The sequence below is a fragment of the Danio rerio genome, chromosome 14, assembly GCF_052040795.2.
Source record: "Danio rerio strain M-AB ecotype USA chromosome 14, GRCz13ab, whole genome shotgun sequence".
NCBI classification, from domain to species: Eukaryota; Metazoa; Chordata; class Actinopteri; order Cypriniformes; family Danionidae; genus Danio; species Danio rerio.
In genome coordinates, this window is record NC_141034.1 from 9,585,239 (window position 1) to 9,605,643 (window position 20,405).

Genomic DNA, 20,405 nt, shown 5'->3' on the forward strand with positions numbered 1-20,405 from the left:
ATGAGTCATCCGGGAGGAGCTTGGAATAGAAGTCAGCTGAGGTGGCTCGGGCTGAGGTGGTTCGGGCAACTGTTTCGGATGCCTTCTGGACGCCTACCTAGGGAGGTGTTCCAGGCGTGTTCCACCAGGAGGAAGCCTCTGGAAAGACCCAGAACACGCTGGAGTGACCATGTCTCTCGGCTGGCTTGGGAACGCCACTGGGTCCCCCCAAAAGAGATGGAGGAAGTGTCTGGGGAAAGGGAAGTCTGGGGTTCTTTCCTGAGACTGTTGCCCCCGTGACCCGGCCCCAGAAAAGCTGAAGAAAATGAAATTAAATGAATTGAAGTAAATATACATTGACCACCAGCTCAACTTTTAGATCCCATGCAGTAGCATCTTGCTCAATTTTTCCAAATAATTTTCCTATTTAAACCTTGATTTTTCTGTAGTTTCATCATGTACTAACTCCTTCAATGGGTGACGTCAGGCGTTGACGAACTGCATTGTATCCGTTGGCGCCACTTCAGTGGCATTGCTCGCAACAGAAGTTGGGAAATTTTCAACTTTTCAAGTGCCAATGGAAGTGTCAGCCAATCAGATCGCTTCATGCAAGTACCCCTGCTCAGACAGTAGCCAATTGCAGACTTATTTTATTGGCTGACGCTGCTATGATGATGTCGTCTGCCCCAACTTGGTCAAGCGTTGACGCTGAAGCCCCGTGTGAATGCACAGTGACAGAAAATGAAAATTTACCATTTTCTAGTCTGAAATGCTTAGGAACTATACCAGGGGTGGCCAACCCTGTTCCTGGAGAGCCACCTTCCTGCAGATTTCAGTTGCTACCCATATCAAACACACCTGAACCAATTAATTAGGACCTGAACACCACGTGATAATTACAGGCAGGTGTGTTTGATATGGGTTGCAACTGAAATCAGCAGGAAGGTGGCTCTCCAGGAACAGGGTTGGCCACCCCAGAACTATACTCTCATTCTGGTGTTTTTTGACATTTTTAAGCAAGATGCTAATTGTCTAATAGATTCAGTGATCTATGCTAAGGTAAAATCAAATGCTCCTACCAGACCCAGATCAGCTGAAAGGATTTAAAATTTGTATAGGTCAACTGTTTGACCCGAGGGAAGATAAATTAGACTTTTTTCCCCAAAAAAGAGGAACATTGCTTTATTATTTTGTTTATAATGTGTTTAGTACCAAAAGTCATGTGTCCATATTTGGTCTTTGGCTTACAACTTACTTTGCAACCTAAATGTGTGGCTCTAGGTAACTAATGTGCTTTTGGCCTGTCATTAAAAGGGTCATATAGATTTGTTTTTACTGTTTTACTACTTCAGAAACATCACAGTGCCATGAAAACAGACCACGTTATGCATTGTGTTATCCAGTGGAGTATTTAATTGGACACTTATTAACTTCAGGTGCTAACTACATGTTGTAAACAATTATTTATGCTGGTGTTAGGAAAATTGTATGTCCAGTTTTTGTATGTCTATTTAAACAGTAATGTAAACTTTCCTCAGGTGTTTTTGGTGCGGAAGTTGATGGGTCCAGATGCCGGCCAGCTTTATGCAATGAAGGTGCTCAAAAAGGCATCTTTAAAAGGTCAGCGAGTGTCTTCATCAGTGTGAGTAGTTAGTCAGCACATTTCCAGTGTTGTTGTTTACCAATGTGTGTTGTCTTGCAGTGAGGGACAGAGTTCGCACTAAAATGGAGAGAGATATTTTGGTGGAGGTCAATCATCCTTTTATTGTGAAGTTGCACTATGGTAAGACTCAATTTGATGGATTTTATAAGTTACACTATGTAATCGTTTACACCAATGTTTTATTGTTTAAGTTTAGCTTTAATTAGTAAAGCAATTTCTATTTTATTCATATTCGTATTTTTATTCATTCGTATTTTATTCATTCAGAAAGATTCTTAAAATACGCATCCATGACCGAAATGTGACCTCTGGTGGACAGTAGCAAACTCTGAAATGAGAAGCAGATTCCTAGTTCCACATGAGGTGGTTATTAAATATTACAAATGTAAACATTAGGTGAGCAGGTTTCGCTGTAAGCTTGTATCCTAACAACATGCTTCATGATGAGATTTGCAGTGATAAGCAATTTGGCCGTCACCAGACGAAACGCAACAAAAATTTAAATGTAGCCATTCAGAAGCATAGAAAAGTGCACTTACTGCACTCCTTCAAAATGGTAAGATTTATAATCTAAATAATACCTGTTAAACCTCTTCAACATTATTCAATTATACATGCTGAATCACTATGTGTTGGTTCTGAGTCAGAACCGAAAACCACCCAGCTATACAGAGTCCATACAGCCTATAACAAGCTGTCTGTATAAACACACATGAGCACCAAGCAAGTGACACACACACACACACACACACACACACACACACACACACACACACACACACACACAGACAGCATCATGCTCTCTCTCTCTCTCACACACACAAACACACACACACACAAAAACACACAAAGAGACAGCACAAAGCTCTCTCATTCAAACACACACACACAGGCAGCAACAAATAAGCTAAACGCAGCATCACGCTGTCTCATTCACACACATACATACGCGTGCTCGCTCAGTCGGGAGCGATATTGTTAGACCGCCCCCTACCATCCAAAATTAAACCAGTTATCGACCACTCCCACGCTTTATTCAGAAATTTGACCCCGGAAATGCAGACCTCTATTGGAAATGGCCATAAAAGCGTACCGTACCAAACCACTCAGTGGAAACAGGGCATTAGTTACTAAAAAACAATCGCTGCCTTTGAAATCATAACATTTGTCTAGCAGGAAATTTGTTTTGGTGTATACCATATGTGTAGTAAACAAACTGTGAACTGATTTTTTTTCACTGTATTTTGAGGTTTCTGTGGAATTCTCTAGGAGTGTTTTCTCAATGTTGTTCTTTGTTTTTTGTCACAGCCTTTCAGACAGAAGGGAAACTCTATTTAATTTTGGATTTTCTCAGGGGTGGGGATGTATTTACTCGTTTATCCAAAGAGGTAAGCATCTTGTGTTCTACAGCTTATCTTTGTTGAGACTAATAGACCAATAAACTTGTACTTCCATTTTCCAACATAAATCAGTCACTTATAAAAATGGCCAAATATTTGACAAAATTATCCCATTTGTTCATTTACAGGTCTTATAAAGCTGTAAATTCTAAATCTAAAACCTATTCACTTTTCTCTCAGAGAAATTTTGGACCATATTAGTTTATACTATTCTATAGTTTTGAGTTTTTACTCTGAAATAACTCAGAATTTCACATTTGGGCTGGTGTCTAACATTATTGTCAATGCTTTGATGTTCACTATTCTGATTTAATTTGAATAAAGTGTCATTGAATATTATTATTAAGCAATTTAACGAATATCGGCTGTTTCTCTACCACTTGAAAAATGGCTAATTATAGCTTAGATGTTTAGGAGTAGGTTTACTAACAGCTTGTGTCAGTGCAAAATGTTTAATTGTTGTTACAGTATTAACAGTTGTTTTATTTGCACCTGACCTTATTGGATATGCATTTGTAGGAGTTTCCCTTTCAAATGCAAGTTTTATAGTAGGAGAGTATTTAAATGAATCCCTTAACATAATTGCTAACATTTGTACACATTAAATAACTGGTATTTTCACATTTGTTTAATGCCAAATAAATTATGTACTATAGACCTTTTTCTTGTAACGCAAAATTACCCATAATGCTTTGCGTGTATGCGCAAGGAGAATGCGAAGAACTTCCGGTCGGCAGCTGATGCGTGTAAACAGTCACATTTGGACAGCTTTGAAACGATAGTTTTAATCTTCTATTTTACCTGCTTTTATCCTCTTTGAACTAATACTGTTGTCTATCAGCACCATCTCCTGGACTGATCATTTAAAGAAATGCGATCTAATAGGATTGAAAACCGCTGCTGTGATGCATTTTCCCCTCGTCGTCAGACGGCATCTTCTGCAGTTTAAATGAAGCCTCGTCATCGCTAAAGTCAACATTTTCTCTTTATTTCAAATATATAACCAGCCCAAACAAATGTAATTCACCAAAATGTTTGACACACACACACATAGCCTGTACTGTGCCACTGACACACTGATTTAATAACTGTGACAAAGTGAAAATATAGGCTAGTGTCATTTCAAAATGACAGAAAAACACAAACCGTGGTAAAAACAACACACGAAATAAAACACAAACGGCTCGCGATTAGAATGAACAGCAAATCAGCCAGCAGAGGATCAATAACGGACTTTTATTGGTCATTTTTGTAAATTGCACGACTTTCATACCTGTTAAGTTTCATGCCAGTACTCTGGTTCTCTCTCTCTCTCTCTCTCTCTCTCTCTCTCTCTCTCTCTCTCTCTCTCTCTCTCTCTCTCTCTCTCTCTCTCTCTCTCTCTCTCTCTCTCTCTCTCTCTCTCTCTCTCTCTCTCTCTCTCTCTCTCTCTCTCTCTCTCTCTCTCTCTCTCTCTCTCTCTCTCTCTCTCTCTCTCTCTCTCTCTCTCTCTCTCTCTCTCTCTCTCTCTCTCTCTCTCTCTCTCTCTCTCTGTGTGTGCGTGTGTGTTAAAGAGCCGCTGAGCTAACAGCTGACAGGCCGGGAACACACACACAAACTGTATTTCTGACGGCAGACACCTGAACTAGGAGAATGTTTTTCTCATATTTCTGACGCGATTGAACCACATGTGACAGATTATAACGGCTTTAACAGACACATTTCTAAGTTGTGTCACAAAAACACTCTTATCCATTAAAAAGATTATTGAAACCCATTTTCAGAGCGCAAATTGCCAGTTGTACACGCTGTAAACGGAAGTTTTTAGCATTCTACCGGAAGACGCTGGTCGCTATGGCGCCCTCCATGCAGCAGCCATGAAAAAGGTCTATACTATTAATGTGCTTGTAGAGTTAGCTGTAACTATTTTGCGCTCAATATAGAACAGAGAGAATGTGTGGCAGAAGTCAAGGAACTTTTTCCCACATTCATTTGGAATGCCTGAGAAACGCATCATCCGAACGTATAATTTGCCAAGCCATATTATTTTTCAGTTGCTTAAGTAATTAAAAGACTACTTGGAACCCAAAACTAGGAAGAGTCACAAAATGCCAGGTCCATCCAAACTTGTTTTTTATTTTTCCTTCAGTCCTTTTAAACCTCCTTCTTTAGCTGAGTCGGCACATTCACCTGCGCTATTTGTGGTCATAAAGTCACTGAGGAAATAGTGCAGGAGCACATACCTGTGCTCTAAGCAATCACAGCGCTACAACAGGTTTAGCGTTTTTCCAGGACAGTCCTGTATTTCAGCTCTATTTTTAGTGTGTTGCGAGAACAGCCTAAGCAAAGGTAACCAAGCTTGTCGTAGAACAGATTTACCACCCAATTACAATTCGCTATCGATTAACTTCCTGTATGAGATGCTGGGGTTGGTGAAATCACAGCAGAAGAGCTCTCTCGTACGCATGACTTCAGATCCCTCAGACAGCATCCAATCAGTTTTCCTCATGCTGATCAGAAGCAAGTAAATCTGCACTATAGTCTATGGATGCATGCATTTGTCAAAACGTCCATCTTTATTTATTAATTTTTTGCTTTGTTAAGATTCTTGATTTGTCATTTTAGTAACACCACTCATGTTATAAAGGGAAGCATATTTAACCTCTGGGTTGTATTCTATATTTCTACCCAACTGCTGTGTACTGTATAATGCCTCATTTCCACTGAGTGGTACCGTGCGGTATAGTACGTGTCATCTTTATCAGGCTTGTGTGTCCACTGCCAAATGGTACCAACGGTACACTTTTAGTAGACGTGGTGTTCAACAGAAAGTTGCAGTTGTTATCATTCTAACTTGAAGTTCACATATCAAGCACTTCTTACTAAACAAATGCTTTATACATGAATATTTGTGTATAAGTAAATGTTAATTACTAACCTTTCTATGAACATGATTTGACGATAGCTGCAGATCAATTATAATGCGAAATAGCCTACTGTAATGTCTGTGATTTATATAAAAGAAAATAGAACATTTATGGACACACATAGAGGCTTATGGTCTCTGAAATGCAACCAATTACAAATAAAAAATACCCTAACATAAATTTAGGCCTTATTTGGTTCATAAATGATACAAAACATATACAGTCGTTACAAAACTCTCATCTTTATTCTTCGCCAGCACATGTAACATTAACATCTTGTTAAAAAGTCATTCCATCTTTCCTAGTTCATAATAGTCCAGAAGGCAATGTTAATAGTTAAACTTGGCAGTTTTTTCATGTTTTAGGTTGCTTAAAAGAATCATTTGCGCTTATTTTTTCATGCTTCATTCTCTCATTTGTTGTCTGTTAAAGCAGGGGTTCCCAAACTTTTCAGGCCGCGACCCCCAAAATGACAATGCCAGTGAGTCGCGACCCCCAATATATTCTGAGGTGGTTATAAATACAGAAACCTTGCATGCAATGGAGCACACACACACCAATGGACCCAAGTCTATTCTTCTTTTAATTTTTTTAATGTATGAGAGCTGTAAATGGGCAACAAAGTTTTACCAGGTGTTATGAAATCTGCTGCATCTGACACTATTGCTGTGTCTTTAATATAATGCAATTACCCCAGGGGTTGCAATTCAATAGAAGTAGTAACTATAAGCTACCATAGTGACTATATGGTATAAACGACTATTTTTTTCTCTTCAGTAGGTTATGGATAAAATATGGTAATTCTTATGGTTTAATAAAAATAAATCGATTTTTGGAAATCACCAGGCGACCCCCCCTTCATTGTCCCGCGACCCCTCGGGGGGTCCCGACCCCCACTTTGAGAACCCTTGTGTTAAAGGATGTCAGAAGCACTTTAATAATCAGGTGTATGTTATCATTATAAGGTTAAATTTGTTATTTCAACTTTAGACTGCCTTGTAAACAACAACAGGACACTCGGCAGATTCTGTTCTTCTTCTTGGCTTTGTGGCTCTTCATGGCGACAAGGGTTGTTTAAACTCGGGTCGACCATGGCTCGTTATTATATGAATAAATTATTACGATGTCTCCTCTTTGTATTTAAAAATGACGCTTCCTTGGTTTTCATTCTCCTAGCTTGTGCACGCACTAGTGGCGTTTTTCTGCAAACCAATAGCATTCAGCTGCGCTTCTAGCTCCACTTTTTTTGTTGTGGTAAGGTACAGTTCACTTTTTGGTACCTTTTGACAGTGGAAACAGGCATTAAGGCGTTCTAAACCATACCATGCCATACTGTACTACTCAGTGGAAATGTGCCATGCATGTGCTAACAACCTCTTCGTTACCTTCTTGTAAACACTTCCAAAATCATCATTAAAATCTAAAACGGTGGCTTTGCATGTTCTGATTGTAGAATCATTAAATGAGAATACCAGTTTTTTGGTCACACTTTACAATAAGGTTTCAATTAATTTTAGTAAACGTAGTTACTAACATGTACTAAAAATGAATAGCATTTACCTATCATGCCTCAACAGTTACTAATGTATTATTGAAGTCCAAAGTTGTTAGTGCACTGGGAGTTAACAAGATTTAGCAATGAATGATTTTACTTTTTTATTCACATTAACAAAGATGAGAAATAAATCCTGTTATAAATGTGTTTATTCTTTCTTCACGTTAGTTAATATGTTAGCTAAAATTAATGGAACCTTATTGTAAAAAAATATTTTAAAAAATATGAATGTAGCTAATTCACACAAACTAATATGTGAATCAGATTGCAAGGTTTTGATTGGATTCATTCTGCTTATGCTGTGTTTACACTAGACGCGGTACGTGCGGATAAATCACGCTATTCACGCGTAAATAGAGTCATGAACATTTGAGTTTACCCGCTTCATTCATGCGTCAAATCCGCTTCATTTGGGTGTCAAATTCACTGAGCAATAAATAAGGATTCGCGTCATGGGCAGAGCTTCTGTCTGCCCGGTGACTGTAGCTTTGTTGCTAAATGGCTAACATGGATTTTATTGAGAAAATAACTGTGTTTATGTGCTTTATGAAGGCTGAAAAATAGTGTTGATAAGTTTGGAGCAGTGTCCGAGTCCACTAGATCCTTTCAAAGGTGCACCCAGCTCTGTGAACTTATAAACTCCTCCAGAAACTTAACCTGGATGACGGAAGCATTCAGTGATGCTTCTGACTGAGCCGAGCCCAGTTCGATTAACTGTTTTTGGTGTGTGCAGGAGGATTTTCTCCAGGGACATCAACAACAGGCGCTACGTCATAATCTCGCCCCCACAAGAGCAAGCTCCAGATTGGAAAACTCAGTGCGTATGTCCACTAGAGTTCAGATTTTCGAACTTGAGAGATTTGCTTGTCAAACGAACAAAATACTTAATTTGCACCGCGCTATTTGTGCAATTTGCGTCATTCGCCCATATCGTGCCGCAGCATGTCTATTCGTGCCTTTGCATTGACTTAACATGTAAATCACTCGCGCTTGATGCTTCTTCCGCATCTGGTGTGAACGCAGCATTAGGGGTGTAGCGGATCATGGTTGATCCGTGATTCGTAAGGGTCACACCCCATGGTTTAGAACACGCGTGACCTGCGGATTAATACTTTTTTTACTTGTAGATTAATCCTAAATTTGTAACGATCGCAGAGAGATCGCCTCTCGCGTTATTCAAATTACATGTATGAAAGCATTTAGGCTTTCCTGTAAAATATAATGATGACGGAAGAAGTCGTAGTAGGTTATTTGGGATGTGGTGGGTTTCTTAGGTTAATAAATGTGTTTTCTGTCACGTTAGCCTGCATTCACTCATTCAGTGTAAGCTGCACAATCAATCATTAATAGATTAGGATCTCAACATCCATGCAACATAAATTATAAATGATGGTGATTTGCATATGTTTATTAATCCTTCGAATCGCAGCATTCAAATCTGTGTTTGAAAAACGCAAAAATCAGGAAAGAGATTCAGTCTTTAGTCTTTTGAGCTAGTTACGAAGTTACAAACAGTCAAATAACACAGAAGTACTGGGATAACAGTTTATAGTTTAGATATAAACACTGATGTTTATGGTAAAGATTAAAATCCCCATCATATGCATTTAACTTGACGTTCAAAAATGAAAGTTGTTGGCAAAAATTAAATTCTTTAACCAATAGGTGGTGACGACCAGCCATCAAAAATATGCCACTGAATAATTCCTCAAAAATGACACATCTAGCAATGAAACATGACGTTTTATGAGTGAATCACTGAACTATTTATTGAAAATGAGATTTAAATAGTAATTATATACAAATTATAATAATTATAATGTAATTTCTACATTGAGTGTTATCGGCAACAACAGTAGTAATAGTGAATTTTTTTTAAATACTGAATATTTTACAATGTATTTCTTCATTTTATTTTTAATATATTTTTTAAATGTTTTTGAAATAAATGGAAACAGGGTTCTTACGGGTGCTGGAAATCCTGGAAAATGCTTGATTTTTAATATAGTGTTTTCAAGGTTAGAAAAGTGCTTGGATTTTGGACAAAGTGCTTGAACCTGCTTGAATTTGAATTTGCAGGTCTCGAAATTGTGACTGTTTTGGTTGCATATACACACAATTTTATCTATTAGACCTCAAAATATATTTGGGAGCATATGTGCGAGTGCATAAATTGTTGTCATGCGGCCAGTTTTCATTGCAAATTGGTTACCGCATGCCCGTATTTATGGAGCTAATAATCAGCCCAAAAAATCTGAATTTGAATTGTTAAATTGAATTATTAACAATTGTAAGTTAATAATACTGATTATGTCCTATTAGAAATGTTTTGAATTTGTATTTCTTAACTTGATTATTGAACATCTGAAACTTAAGACAGCTTAATTTTTTAAGTCTGATTTTTATAGACATATTTTTAAACTATTTATTCTGAATTCAAAAACTGCAGACATTGGTTATGTAAAACTAGAGTTTTAAGTTTTTAAGAATTCAAATTAGCATGATTCAAATTCAGACTGTTAGCTTCATGTGTATTTAGGAGACATTCACCCAGAATGCATCTTTGCACCTGAAACGCCAATCCAATGACTGTAAAAAATAACGACTGGTCATGAAAGTTTGGTTCTACATCCAAATGAAATCTGACTGTAAGCTCATTTTTTGAGATACTAACTTTAGTTAGAAAGAGACCAAACTTAAAAAAAACATACTTCATCCAATAACTGAATCCTTTTTATTTATTTTTTGATAATTTTTGGGTGAACTATCCCAATAAATCTATGCTCTATAGTACTCAACGATTTAAGTTGAAATATCATATTGTGTTTTTTAAAATAGCACAATGGATTTAAATGTGAAAAGTACATACAATATGTATAACGTAATTAAACATGGTTATTAGGTGCTGGAAAAGCATAAAAATGCACCTTGAATGCATTTTGAATGAATGCATCATTTGCACCTTGAAAGTGCTTGAAAAGTGGTGTAATTTGAAGTTGGAAAAGGTGTAAGAACCCTGTGGAAAGCAAAAGTTATTTGTCTCCTCCCCTTTTTGGCTGATCCGCATTGATCTGAAATGGTCCGATCTGTCACTAAACCATAATGTGATCCGAACCCTGAGATTTGCGATCCGTTACACCACTAATTGTGCTTGATGTAAATAAATACATGCATACTGTCTTAACTTTGTGTTTTTATTCACATTTGCCAGTACATACGTTGTATAAAAATATATTTATATATATATCACTTGTTAAAAATACAGTAGCGCAGCTCTATGAATTGTTGACCTTCCTGTTATTGATCCAAAATGCTTGTATTCATCTTTTTTTTTGCTTTGTTGTAAAATGTTGACGTTTATATTGCTGTGTGTGTGTGTGCGTGGTCTTTGATGAGAGAGTAAATTTGTCCAGTTCTTACTAGGTTATGTTTACAGAGGAGGATGTGAAATTCTACCTTGCAGAGCTGGCCCTTGCATTGGATCATCTACACAACCTAGGCATTGTTTACAGAGACCTGAAGCCTGAAAAGTAAAGTATCCCCCTTCACCTCTCTGCTACTTTCCCTCTCTCGCTCTCTCTTTCTCTTTCTGTGTGTAGAGTAGATGCCATACTTTCTCTCTTTCTGCCTTTTCACCTGTCCTCTCTTTTTTTTTGATCTTTCATTAAATAAGGATGGCTGTATCTCTCAGAACCCATTTGCAAGATTATAACGGAGAGGTCTTTGAATTCTCCGTCTGATTTTTTTTGTTTGTTTGTTGACTTGTTTAGTTCATGTATTGTTGTATCTGTATTGGAGAAATGTGGTCTTAATTTTCAGCATTTTGCTTGATGAAGCTGGACATATCAAGTTAACAGGTACGTACCATTGTACAAATTCTTACATCACTTCCCTGCCTGTTGAACATGTGCATGTAGATATGGAGGCAAATTTGTCATAAATAACATCTACTTTTAGCGTTTCACCCTGTGTTTTCTAAAATTAGTCATATATTGTGAGTGTGTGTGTGACCTGGTCAGACTGGGTTTTTCGTCAAACTCTGCTGCTGGAAGGCTGCCGTTCTGTAGACTTTCAGGCTACTCTCATTTAAACACTTGTTGGGATGTTTTCATCCACTTTGGGGTGATTTTAAGTCTTAATTTGGCCACAAACTTCCCTTTGTTTCAGCAAATGGAATGATATTTGTTGACTAATCCTATTTTAAAACATATTTTGGGAAAATGCTTTGAAAATATTCAAAAATGCACTTTGTGGAAATTGACTACCCTTTCATTGTGTTTGGGGCTGTTTTTGGCCCATTGACTTCCATTATAATCACAATTTTTTTGATTGCAAAGCCATGACATTATATCATCATGAATTCTTGTTTGTTGGTGGGTTTCCCTGTTGGGAAGAGGTCAAATTTGAATCTTTACTGTTGATCATCAGTTGCAGTGTAAAAAAAGCCAGACCCTCCAGGGTTTCACAAATGTATCGTATTGTATCGCCCAAAATAAAATCCATGTGGACGCAAACAACCCTCGCTAAGCCATGATTCTACACACATCATGATTGTGGGTGGCAGTATAGAGTGGATAAACTATGACGTCAATTTGTATGCAAAAATCGAGAATTGAGTTGGCATTTTAGCAGTTCACGTTCCCGCCTTCCAAATCGATGGGAAATCAGTATTATGAAGATACTGCTTACCAGTACAGCCTGTCCCTTACCTTTTCTCTAACGTGTGAAAAATGTGTAAAAAATACATGCATATTAACTGACATTTTAATGTAAATTTTAACGTCATTTTTTTCTTCATCTGAACACATTTACCACTCTTTACAATGTATAGCATATGTCACTGTATGCGCTGCTTTTCGCAACAAAAAAATTAAATTGAATGTTTTCTCTATACATGATGGAACGTGCAGGCATGTAGACTTATCCCCCACGCCTCATTTATGCTGTCTATTACTAAGGTAAGCGGGCTGTATGCATGCAAGCGATACACTTATTAAAATATGTCTTATGATAATACTATTTAGACACATTTATATATACAGTTTTCACATTTTTACAACTGTAAATCAAAACAAAATGTATTTCCCCATGTAAAAACTATCCAAAAGGCACGTAGGTCAATACAGATGTGTTTTTGCGTATTTATTTGTTTATAATATATAGCGTGGATTATTAAATGATAAACTGAGAGTAAATATTTTCCATGGAGCATATTTCTACAAATAAGAAAAGTCGTCTGTAGCTGGGTGGTGCTGACATCACAGGTGAGCGCCCCGAAGGCTCTGTAGTCTGTTTATAGATTAATGTTAGCTTTTAAATTCTTGCATTTGCGTTTAAGATCAAAAAGTGCTAAAAGATGTATTTTCGTGTGAGGATCATCCGGCTGGACGAAACGTGTAAGTGTAATGAATCGTTTTATGCTCGCAGCTTGGGCTGTAACGATACACTCAGCTCACGATACGATGTGTATCACGATATAATGTTCACGATTCGATATGTATCACGATATTTGGAATAAAAATTGAAAATTAAACTGAAATGCAAATTTTACCAAGTAAACTATTTTTTTTTATATATTTCTTTTGTTTTAACTTGTTAAACTGAACCTTCTTTAAGAAAATAAATTAAACAGGCCTGTCTCTGGAAAATAAAACAATTTAAAAACTTCTTAAAAATATTATTGAAATGACAGAGACAAAATTAAGGAACAATTTAAGTAAAGGTGCAAAAAAAATAAGCTTTCTATTCAATTGAATTTAACAGTAAGAGCTTAAGGCTTTGCTTGGTCACTTGCGTTTTTTGTGTGTGCAAAAAAAAAATCCACATTTCCCGGTATTTAATTCATATTTAATTAAATTCATTTAGAGATATCTCTAATTACAATTGTGACTAGTCAAAACTCATTTAGAGATATCTGCAAATATTTTTCAATGGAAGTCAATGGATTAATATGTCTAGTCATAATATATTTGCAGATATCTCCAATCTGATTTCGTACTAGCACAATTGTAATTGCAGATATCTCTAATTGTCATTCTGACAAGTCGAATTATAATTATGACTAGTCAAAATATAACTAGAGATATCTCTAAATATATTTATGGATAGTCAGAACAAAGGTTTAAATGCAAAGGTCTATCATATTCCGCCCTCTAGTAACAGCTCACGGTCAGCTCACGTCATGTGTGATTTTGCGGCGGGAACATTATATGAACTGACAGAATGATATTTTAGGGTGAATTGTACCTTATAAATACAGTATGTGACTCTTTCAACACCATTAGGAGGTATCCCTGTCGCTGTGCAAAGTATGTAAATCACTGTGAAGACTTTAAAACTTAGGATGTTTGACCCAGTATGCGTGTCAAAAAGCGGACGAGTCTAAAAACAATGACTTTACAACCGAAATGTTGCCAGACGTCTGATTTTGAGAGTATGGGCCATCCTCTATTTCAACTCCACTCATCTTGGTCTGCTAACATTACAGCTGCTGCAATCTGAACTCGCGTGCGACAGCAGGTGGAACGTAGCTCACGTGCAAACAGCTCAACTAATAAGAGAAAACGCACGTCATATCGTAATCAAATTGTCATAACGCCACGATGCATATTGTGACATTTTTGCATCGCACTAAATCGTACAACGATAAATCGTTACACCCCTACTCGCAGCTGATTAGCCTACAAGGTGACGTCATAGTTTTTTTCACTCTGTATACTTTTACGTTGGTCTGTAACTCTGCGTTTAATCAGAATAAGAAGACAGAGCATGTTAAATATGAGTAAACATACAAAGTTGCATTTACCTACAAATATTACTGAGAAAAACTTGAGCTGAGTGAAATTAGTTAAAGACTTGTTGCGGACACATCACAGTGTAATACAGGCATTGTCACGCCTCTTTCACATCGCTCGTGCTAGTAGAGCAGAAAGCAGTGTGTGTGTGTCTGTGCGCAGTGAATGAGCTGAAGCAGCTCATGTTCTGCTGTCATTAATATTTTAATGAACTTTAATAGGTAAAATGTCCGAGATATAAACAAAAGCAAGTGATGCATCAGAGTTTGATTTAAAAAAAAATCTTAAATGGTTTAAAAATCCTTATATTCATTAAAATAATTTAAAAAAATAATACAAATAATTAGTTTAAAAATATTGAATAATATTAATGATATGACGTTGTTCCGGAAACTTTCTACTTTTCTGTTTATCCGCCTGACTTTTACGGTCAGTTTCTTTTGACCGCCCCCTGTCGTTTTAAAGTTTATCATAATGGCGAACGCGGCAAGTATAAAAACCTCGTCTGTTTTGAGGTGCGTGCGCAGTCAGCGGAGGTGCACGATGCGGCGACAGGCAAAAGTATAAACTTAGCTTGTTGGTTAATGGTGGCAACTGGGAATTGGTGGCAACTGATGATGTGAAAATTACACATTTTACCTCCTCTCGACAGGTAAAACCAGCAACAATCAAGAATGCATGATTATATGATGTCTTTTCTTTGCAATCAAAAGCATGATAATGGAAGTCAATGGGGCAAAAACAGCCCCGAGCATAACGAAAAGGTAGTCAATTTGAACGGCGCACAAGGGATAAAACAATCCTCTGCAGGATATATTGGCTTTTCAGGAGCAAAGTTTGACACCCCTGCTTTGGCTTTGGCGGCATGTTGCAATTATGACAACTGTGATGATGTGCCTTTTCCAGACTTTGGGCTCAGTAAAGAATCCGTAGATCAGGACAAAAAAGCGTACTCTTTCTGTGGCACTGTGGAATATATGGCCCCTGAGGTGGTCAACAGGAGAGGTCACACACAGAGTGCTGACTGGTGGTCTCTCGGTGTCTTAATGGTAGGTGCTCAGTACATCACTCCTTATGAATTTGTCTCTCGTAATTAGCCTGTTTGGAAAATGTGACGTTATACGTTATTTAGGCAACACTGCTTTTTTGTGAAGCAAGGAGCAAAGAAAAAATGTGTGCTAATCAGACAGACAATTCTAAAACGCAGAATTTGAAAAGCATTTAAAGTGCATTGTATTGCAAACCAAGGTTTTTTACTGGACGAAAAGACTAGAAATGGTGGTCAAAAAGGTTTTCGTACCTGAGATAAAATAAATGAAAAATTAAAACAAAACTAACAGCCACTGAGAAACGAACTGAAATAATTCACAATAAATGTGGAGTTCACAAAAAATAGAACTTAAGGGGGCTAATAATTTTGACCTTAAAATGTTATATATATATATATATATATATATATATATATATATTACATATATATATATATATATATATATATATATATATATATATATATATATATATAAAATTTTATTCTAGCCAAAATGAAACATGAGACTTTCTCCAGCAGAAACAATATTATAATAAATACTGTAAATTCCTTAATCTGTTAAATATCACTTGACAAACATTTGGAAACGAATAAATATCACATAGGGTGCTAATAATTTTTCCCTCAACTGTACATGGTTAACCTGTGGTTATACAATATACACTCACCGGCCACTTTATTAGGTACACCTGTCTAACTCCTTGTTAACACAAATTTCAAATACAAACAAGGTATGCAGAAGAGCATCTTTTGAACGCACAAGTCAAACCGTGAGATGGATGGGCTACAACAGCATACAACCACAAGGGGTGCCACTCCTGTCAACTAAGAACAGGACAATAGAAGATTGAAAACATGTCTGGTCTCAATTTCTGCTTCGGATGGTAGGGTCACAATTTGGAACGGGAGATTCGCGTCATGGATGTGCAGCTGACAAATCTGCAGAAACTGCGTGATGCCATCATGTCAATATGGACATGATTATGAAACCTTTTGCGCAAAGGTTAATGTAATCTGTGCAAACATTAAATTTGGCTTTTCAGCAACACTGGACTAACTGCTAAACTAGAATTAATTAAATAAAAATGTTAAAACTTAATTGATACTAACAACCAATATCAAAATGAACTGAAACAAAATTAAAATGTAAATCAATTTTAAAAGTAGCATAAAAATAAAAAGCAAATTAAAAATGCAAATTTGTAAAAACCTTTATGCAAACGACAAATCAATGCAGATGAGTTAAATCAGATTTTTCACTCTGTGGTACAGAACGGTTCGGCACGGCTCAGCTTGGCTTGCTTTGGTTTAGCTATGCTCGGCTCTGTTTGCATTTCCACTGCAGTTTAGTACCGCTTTAAATGGGTGGAATTGTCACAATAGTAACACTCTCCTAACATTATCATTTCTATTCCGGGTCATCCAGCTCTTTGACTACAGATGAGAGGAATGTCTGAACCTTTTCTACTGGCCACATTGTTGCCATATCAGGTGTCTTTTTTTCTGGTAATAGCAAAACAGTTTAGTCATGTGAACCGACAATACAGTAGTGGTAGGGCTGATAACACTTCAGGAGGGATTAGTCTAACAGACTTCTTTATGACCTTCCAAAAACGATTTAATTGCATCTCGCAGCAGAAGCAAAAAAATAATAAAAATCAGAGCATATCATGTCAGACCTCAGGTTTTTACAATGGCTTCCAGTTACATTTTAAATATATATTAAACATACAATTGCTTGTTTGGCTGAAGTATTGCAAATGCTGTATTTGAACTTCCTACCAATAATTCCTCACATCAATTGGAACGTATATTTGTCTACAAAATAACTACTGCCCCAGACTATAGCTGATGTTTTGTAATTGAACTGTGCGTGTTGGTGCCATTTATAAATTCCCAAGGAGATGCCAAAAAAGTTGACCTTGACTGCCCAACCCGAGACAAGCAGTCTAACATTTTAACATTTTCAAAAGACTGGTAAAGATGGATATTTTTGCAACACTTGAACTTTTAACAGTAGATAGCATTTTTATTTTTGTACTTTTTTTTTAAATAATAGTTTTTATTATAAAGAAAAATACAACTCAGAAAAAAATCTTTGCTTGCTTGTTTTGTTAAATTTAATGGGACTTGGAACAGCGTTTAAATATTTATGCACTTTTTTTGGCTGCTTCTGTTGCCCTTATTTTTACATTTGTCTGGAAGTGTCTACTAATGATTAATCATAAGGTAAATGTAATCTGCATATTATTACTGTATGCCAAAGCAAAGTTCTCTATTGATGAAATTGAATTGGCTGCTGATGTTTTTGAGATATTGTGCAATTCAATCATATGTAAATGTTAAAACATGTTAAAATCCAAAATTTCTCTCTTAATAAACTATTTTAAATGCTTTGTCTTATGTAGATTTAAATAACTGATCATATGCATGTTGAATTTGTGGATCATGGTCATTGATAAAACATTTTTCTTAGTTTGGCCATATAAATTTCAAAATTGTGATAAATTTATTCAATTGAGACTTTTAAAAAGTAATTTAAATTAGTTTTTTTTTGTAATGTAGTGTGGTAAAGTGTTTATTCACTCATTTTGTACCCACCATAATGTCATTCTAAACCAGGGGTCACCAATCCTGGTCCTGGAGGGCCGGTGTCCCTGCAGGGTTTAGCACCATCTTGCCTAAACACACCTGCCTGGATGTTTCAAGTATACCTAGCAAGACCTTGATTAGCTTGTTCAGGTGTATTTGATTAGGGTTGGAGCTAAAATCTGCAGGACACCGGCCCTCCAGGAACAAGTTTGGTCACCACCTTTGTCTCTTGTCACCATTAAGCTTTACTGTATAAACAATAGAATACTAAAACATTTAAGGCATTTTATCTGTGTATTGTAGACACAATATCTTTTGTTCTACCGATTGAATTGATTGAAAGAGAATGTCCATATTGCATTCTTACAATGGATATCCATACAGTAGTACTTTAACTTTAAACTTTATTGAAATGTTATACTTTTATTTAAATGATAACTTTAAATGTTATTTTATTTGCCCTGTTTGACTGTTATTGGTGTAACTCTGTTTCCAGTTTGAAATGCTGACCGGCACATTACCTTTCCAAGGAAAAGACAGGAATGAGACTATGAACATGATTCTTAAGTGAGTTGAAACACACCAGCAAATGTGTTAGCAGTGCAACCAGATTTGATTTGATTATACTTGATTTCTGTGGAAATAAAATGCCTGCAAGTGTGTTTTAGTATTGATGATTTGGTCCTGTTTTTTTTTGTGCTGCAGAGCAAAGCTGGGAATGCCACAGTTTTTAAGTTTGGAAGCACAAAGTCTTTTACGAATGCTTTTCAAAAGAAACCCATCAAATCGTTTAGGTAAGTCACATGTCTATTTTTTCCCTACATAATTTCACTTTTCTTTTGTTGAAACACAAAAATGAAGGAACACTCCTGTTTTATGAAATAGGCTCATTTTACAAATCCTCTAGACTAGAACTGCGACGAGCAATATCACATGAGTAGCAGTGCAATATGGCTATATATCAGCACTGGTCGGAGGACTGCCATATCGCACTGCTACGAGTGTGATATTGTGTTTATACAACAGTTTGACGACACAATTGTGTATATAAAAAAGAAAATCAAACATGGAATCTCTCAAACCTTTTTGTGAGAGGAACTATTTTTTTTCCGTCATTCATTCACATCTGCAGCTGACGTAAACTGTTGCTACTTCAACAACGTTACTTTAGAGTGAGTATTTAAATGATTCTCTAGCGTAATGTCTAAAGTGATGACAAAACAGCTGATTTTGCTCACATTTCAAGATTATAAGGCTGAACAGCATGAAATGCCATCAGTCTATATAGATTTCCCAGTATTTCTCTGTTGCAATTGTGAGATCACAATAATTAACCCTAAAAAAGCTAATGCAGCGCAAACACTACCCGATTACTGGTGTGTTTGCGATAAGGAAAACAGGAGACTTATTAGAAACAGATGGGCACCAAAAAAATAATTTAGGGTTACACAAAGAGTGGCCAGCACAAAGTACATACATTTCTGACATGAGTTCCATTTCACACTCAATACACAATAGTTACTGTGGTATAAATAGAGCACTACTACATACAAAAGGGAGAGATCGACTTAGAAAGGCACTTACCTTATTCATAATGATTTTATCCACTTTTGTTTAAAATCACGCTGAGTTTTTCCTCCTCTAAGGGCTTATTATGTGGTTTCTGTCACCATCTTGTAGATGGCGCTGTATCTCCAAAATTTTAAATATTTCAAATAAACACAATAAAGATGTGCCAAACATGAAACAAAACTCGCCTGGAGTTTGGCGTCATCTATTTATGAAACTTACAACATCCTACAATCTGAAATAATTCCTCACAGCAAACGTAAACAATCTGTAGCGGCAATTTTGCACACAGCGTGTCTCAATAATAAAACCTTTTTTATTATTACGTCATCAAATTCGGGGCTCCGACTGGTTCTTGGATTGACGCTCATCGCAGCTGTTGGAAAGTGTCTGAAACCTTCTGACACTGTCAGAACTTCATCTGAAGAAAATTCTGATCGCAACGGTCATTAAGCTGCTGTCTGTGAACATGTCAAACCAACGATCAGAGATCACCTATTTTAGCCTGGAATTTCAGGAATCTTTTAGGATTTTTTAAATTTTTCGAAGATTACAAAATAGTGACTGAAATCTCACAGTGTGAGCAGGGCTTTAAACAATTTTACCATTTTTGAATCCAGTTCTCCCAGACTGGTGGAGCATTTTAGCATAGCTTAGCATAAACCATTAAATCAGATTAGACCATTAGCATCTCCCATCAAAAAAAAGATAAAAGTATGACCGTTTTGATTTTTGTTTATTTAAAGCTTGACTCTTCTGTAGTTACATCTTGCACTGAGACAATTAATTGCGTAATATCTAAAGCCCAGTACAACAGCAATGTTTCTTGATCATTACGCCAGAATGAGAGTATAGGTCCTATCCATATCCACTTCGAAAATAGAAACCTTTTATTT

At 36.5% G+C, this 20,405-nt stretch overlaps 1 protein-coding gene and 1 long non-coding RNA gene across 14 annotated transcripts in view; one reads left to right on the forward strand and one right to left on the reverse strand.

Moving 5' to 3' along the window:
- rps6kal (ribosomal protein S6 kinase a, like) overlaps positions 1-20,405 on the forward strand; it is a 62,417-nt gene that overhangs the window by 20,154 nt on the left and 21,858 nt on the right. For 4 of the 13 annotated variants that reach the window (XM_087280230.1, XM_087280231.1, XM_087280232.1 and 1 more), the window contains 8 exon segments: positions 1,518-1,599; positions 1,682-1,762; positions 2,951-3,030; positions 10,927-11,033; positions 11,323-11,360; positions 15,204-15,346; positions 18,437-18,507; positions 18,646-18,734. In XM_087280230.1, coding sequence (XP_087136356.1) covers positions 1,518-1,599; positions 1,682-1,762; positions 2,951-3,030; positions 10,927-11,033; positions 11,323-11,360; positions 15,204-15,346; positions 18,437-18,507; positions 18,646-18,734 — 691 coding nt within the window. 13 annotated transcript variants of the gene reach the window in all.
- Positions 4,512-7,748, reverse strand: LOC147833860 (uncharacterized). The gene is made up of 2 exons (XR_015507180.1): positions 6,855-7,748; positions 4,512-6,371 (listed from the first exon to the last, which is right to left on the reverse strand). It is a non-coding gene; the product is annotated as an uncharacterized LOC147833860 (long non-coding RNA).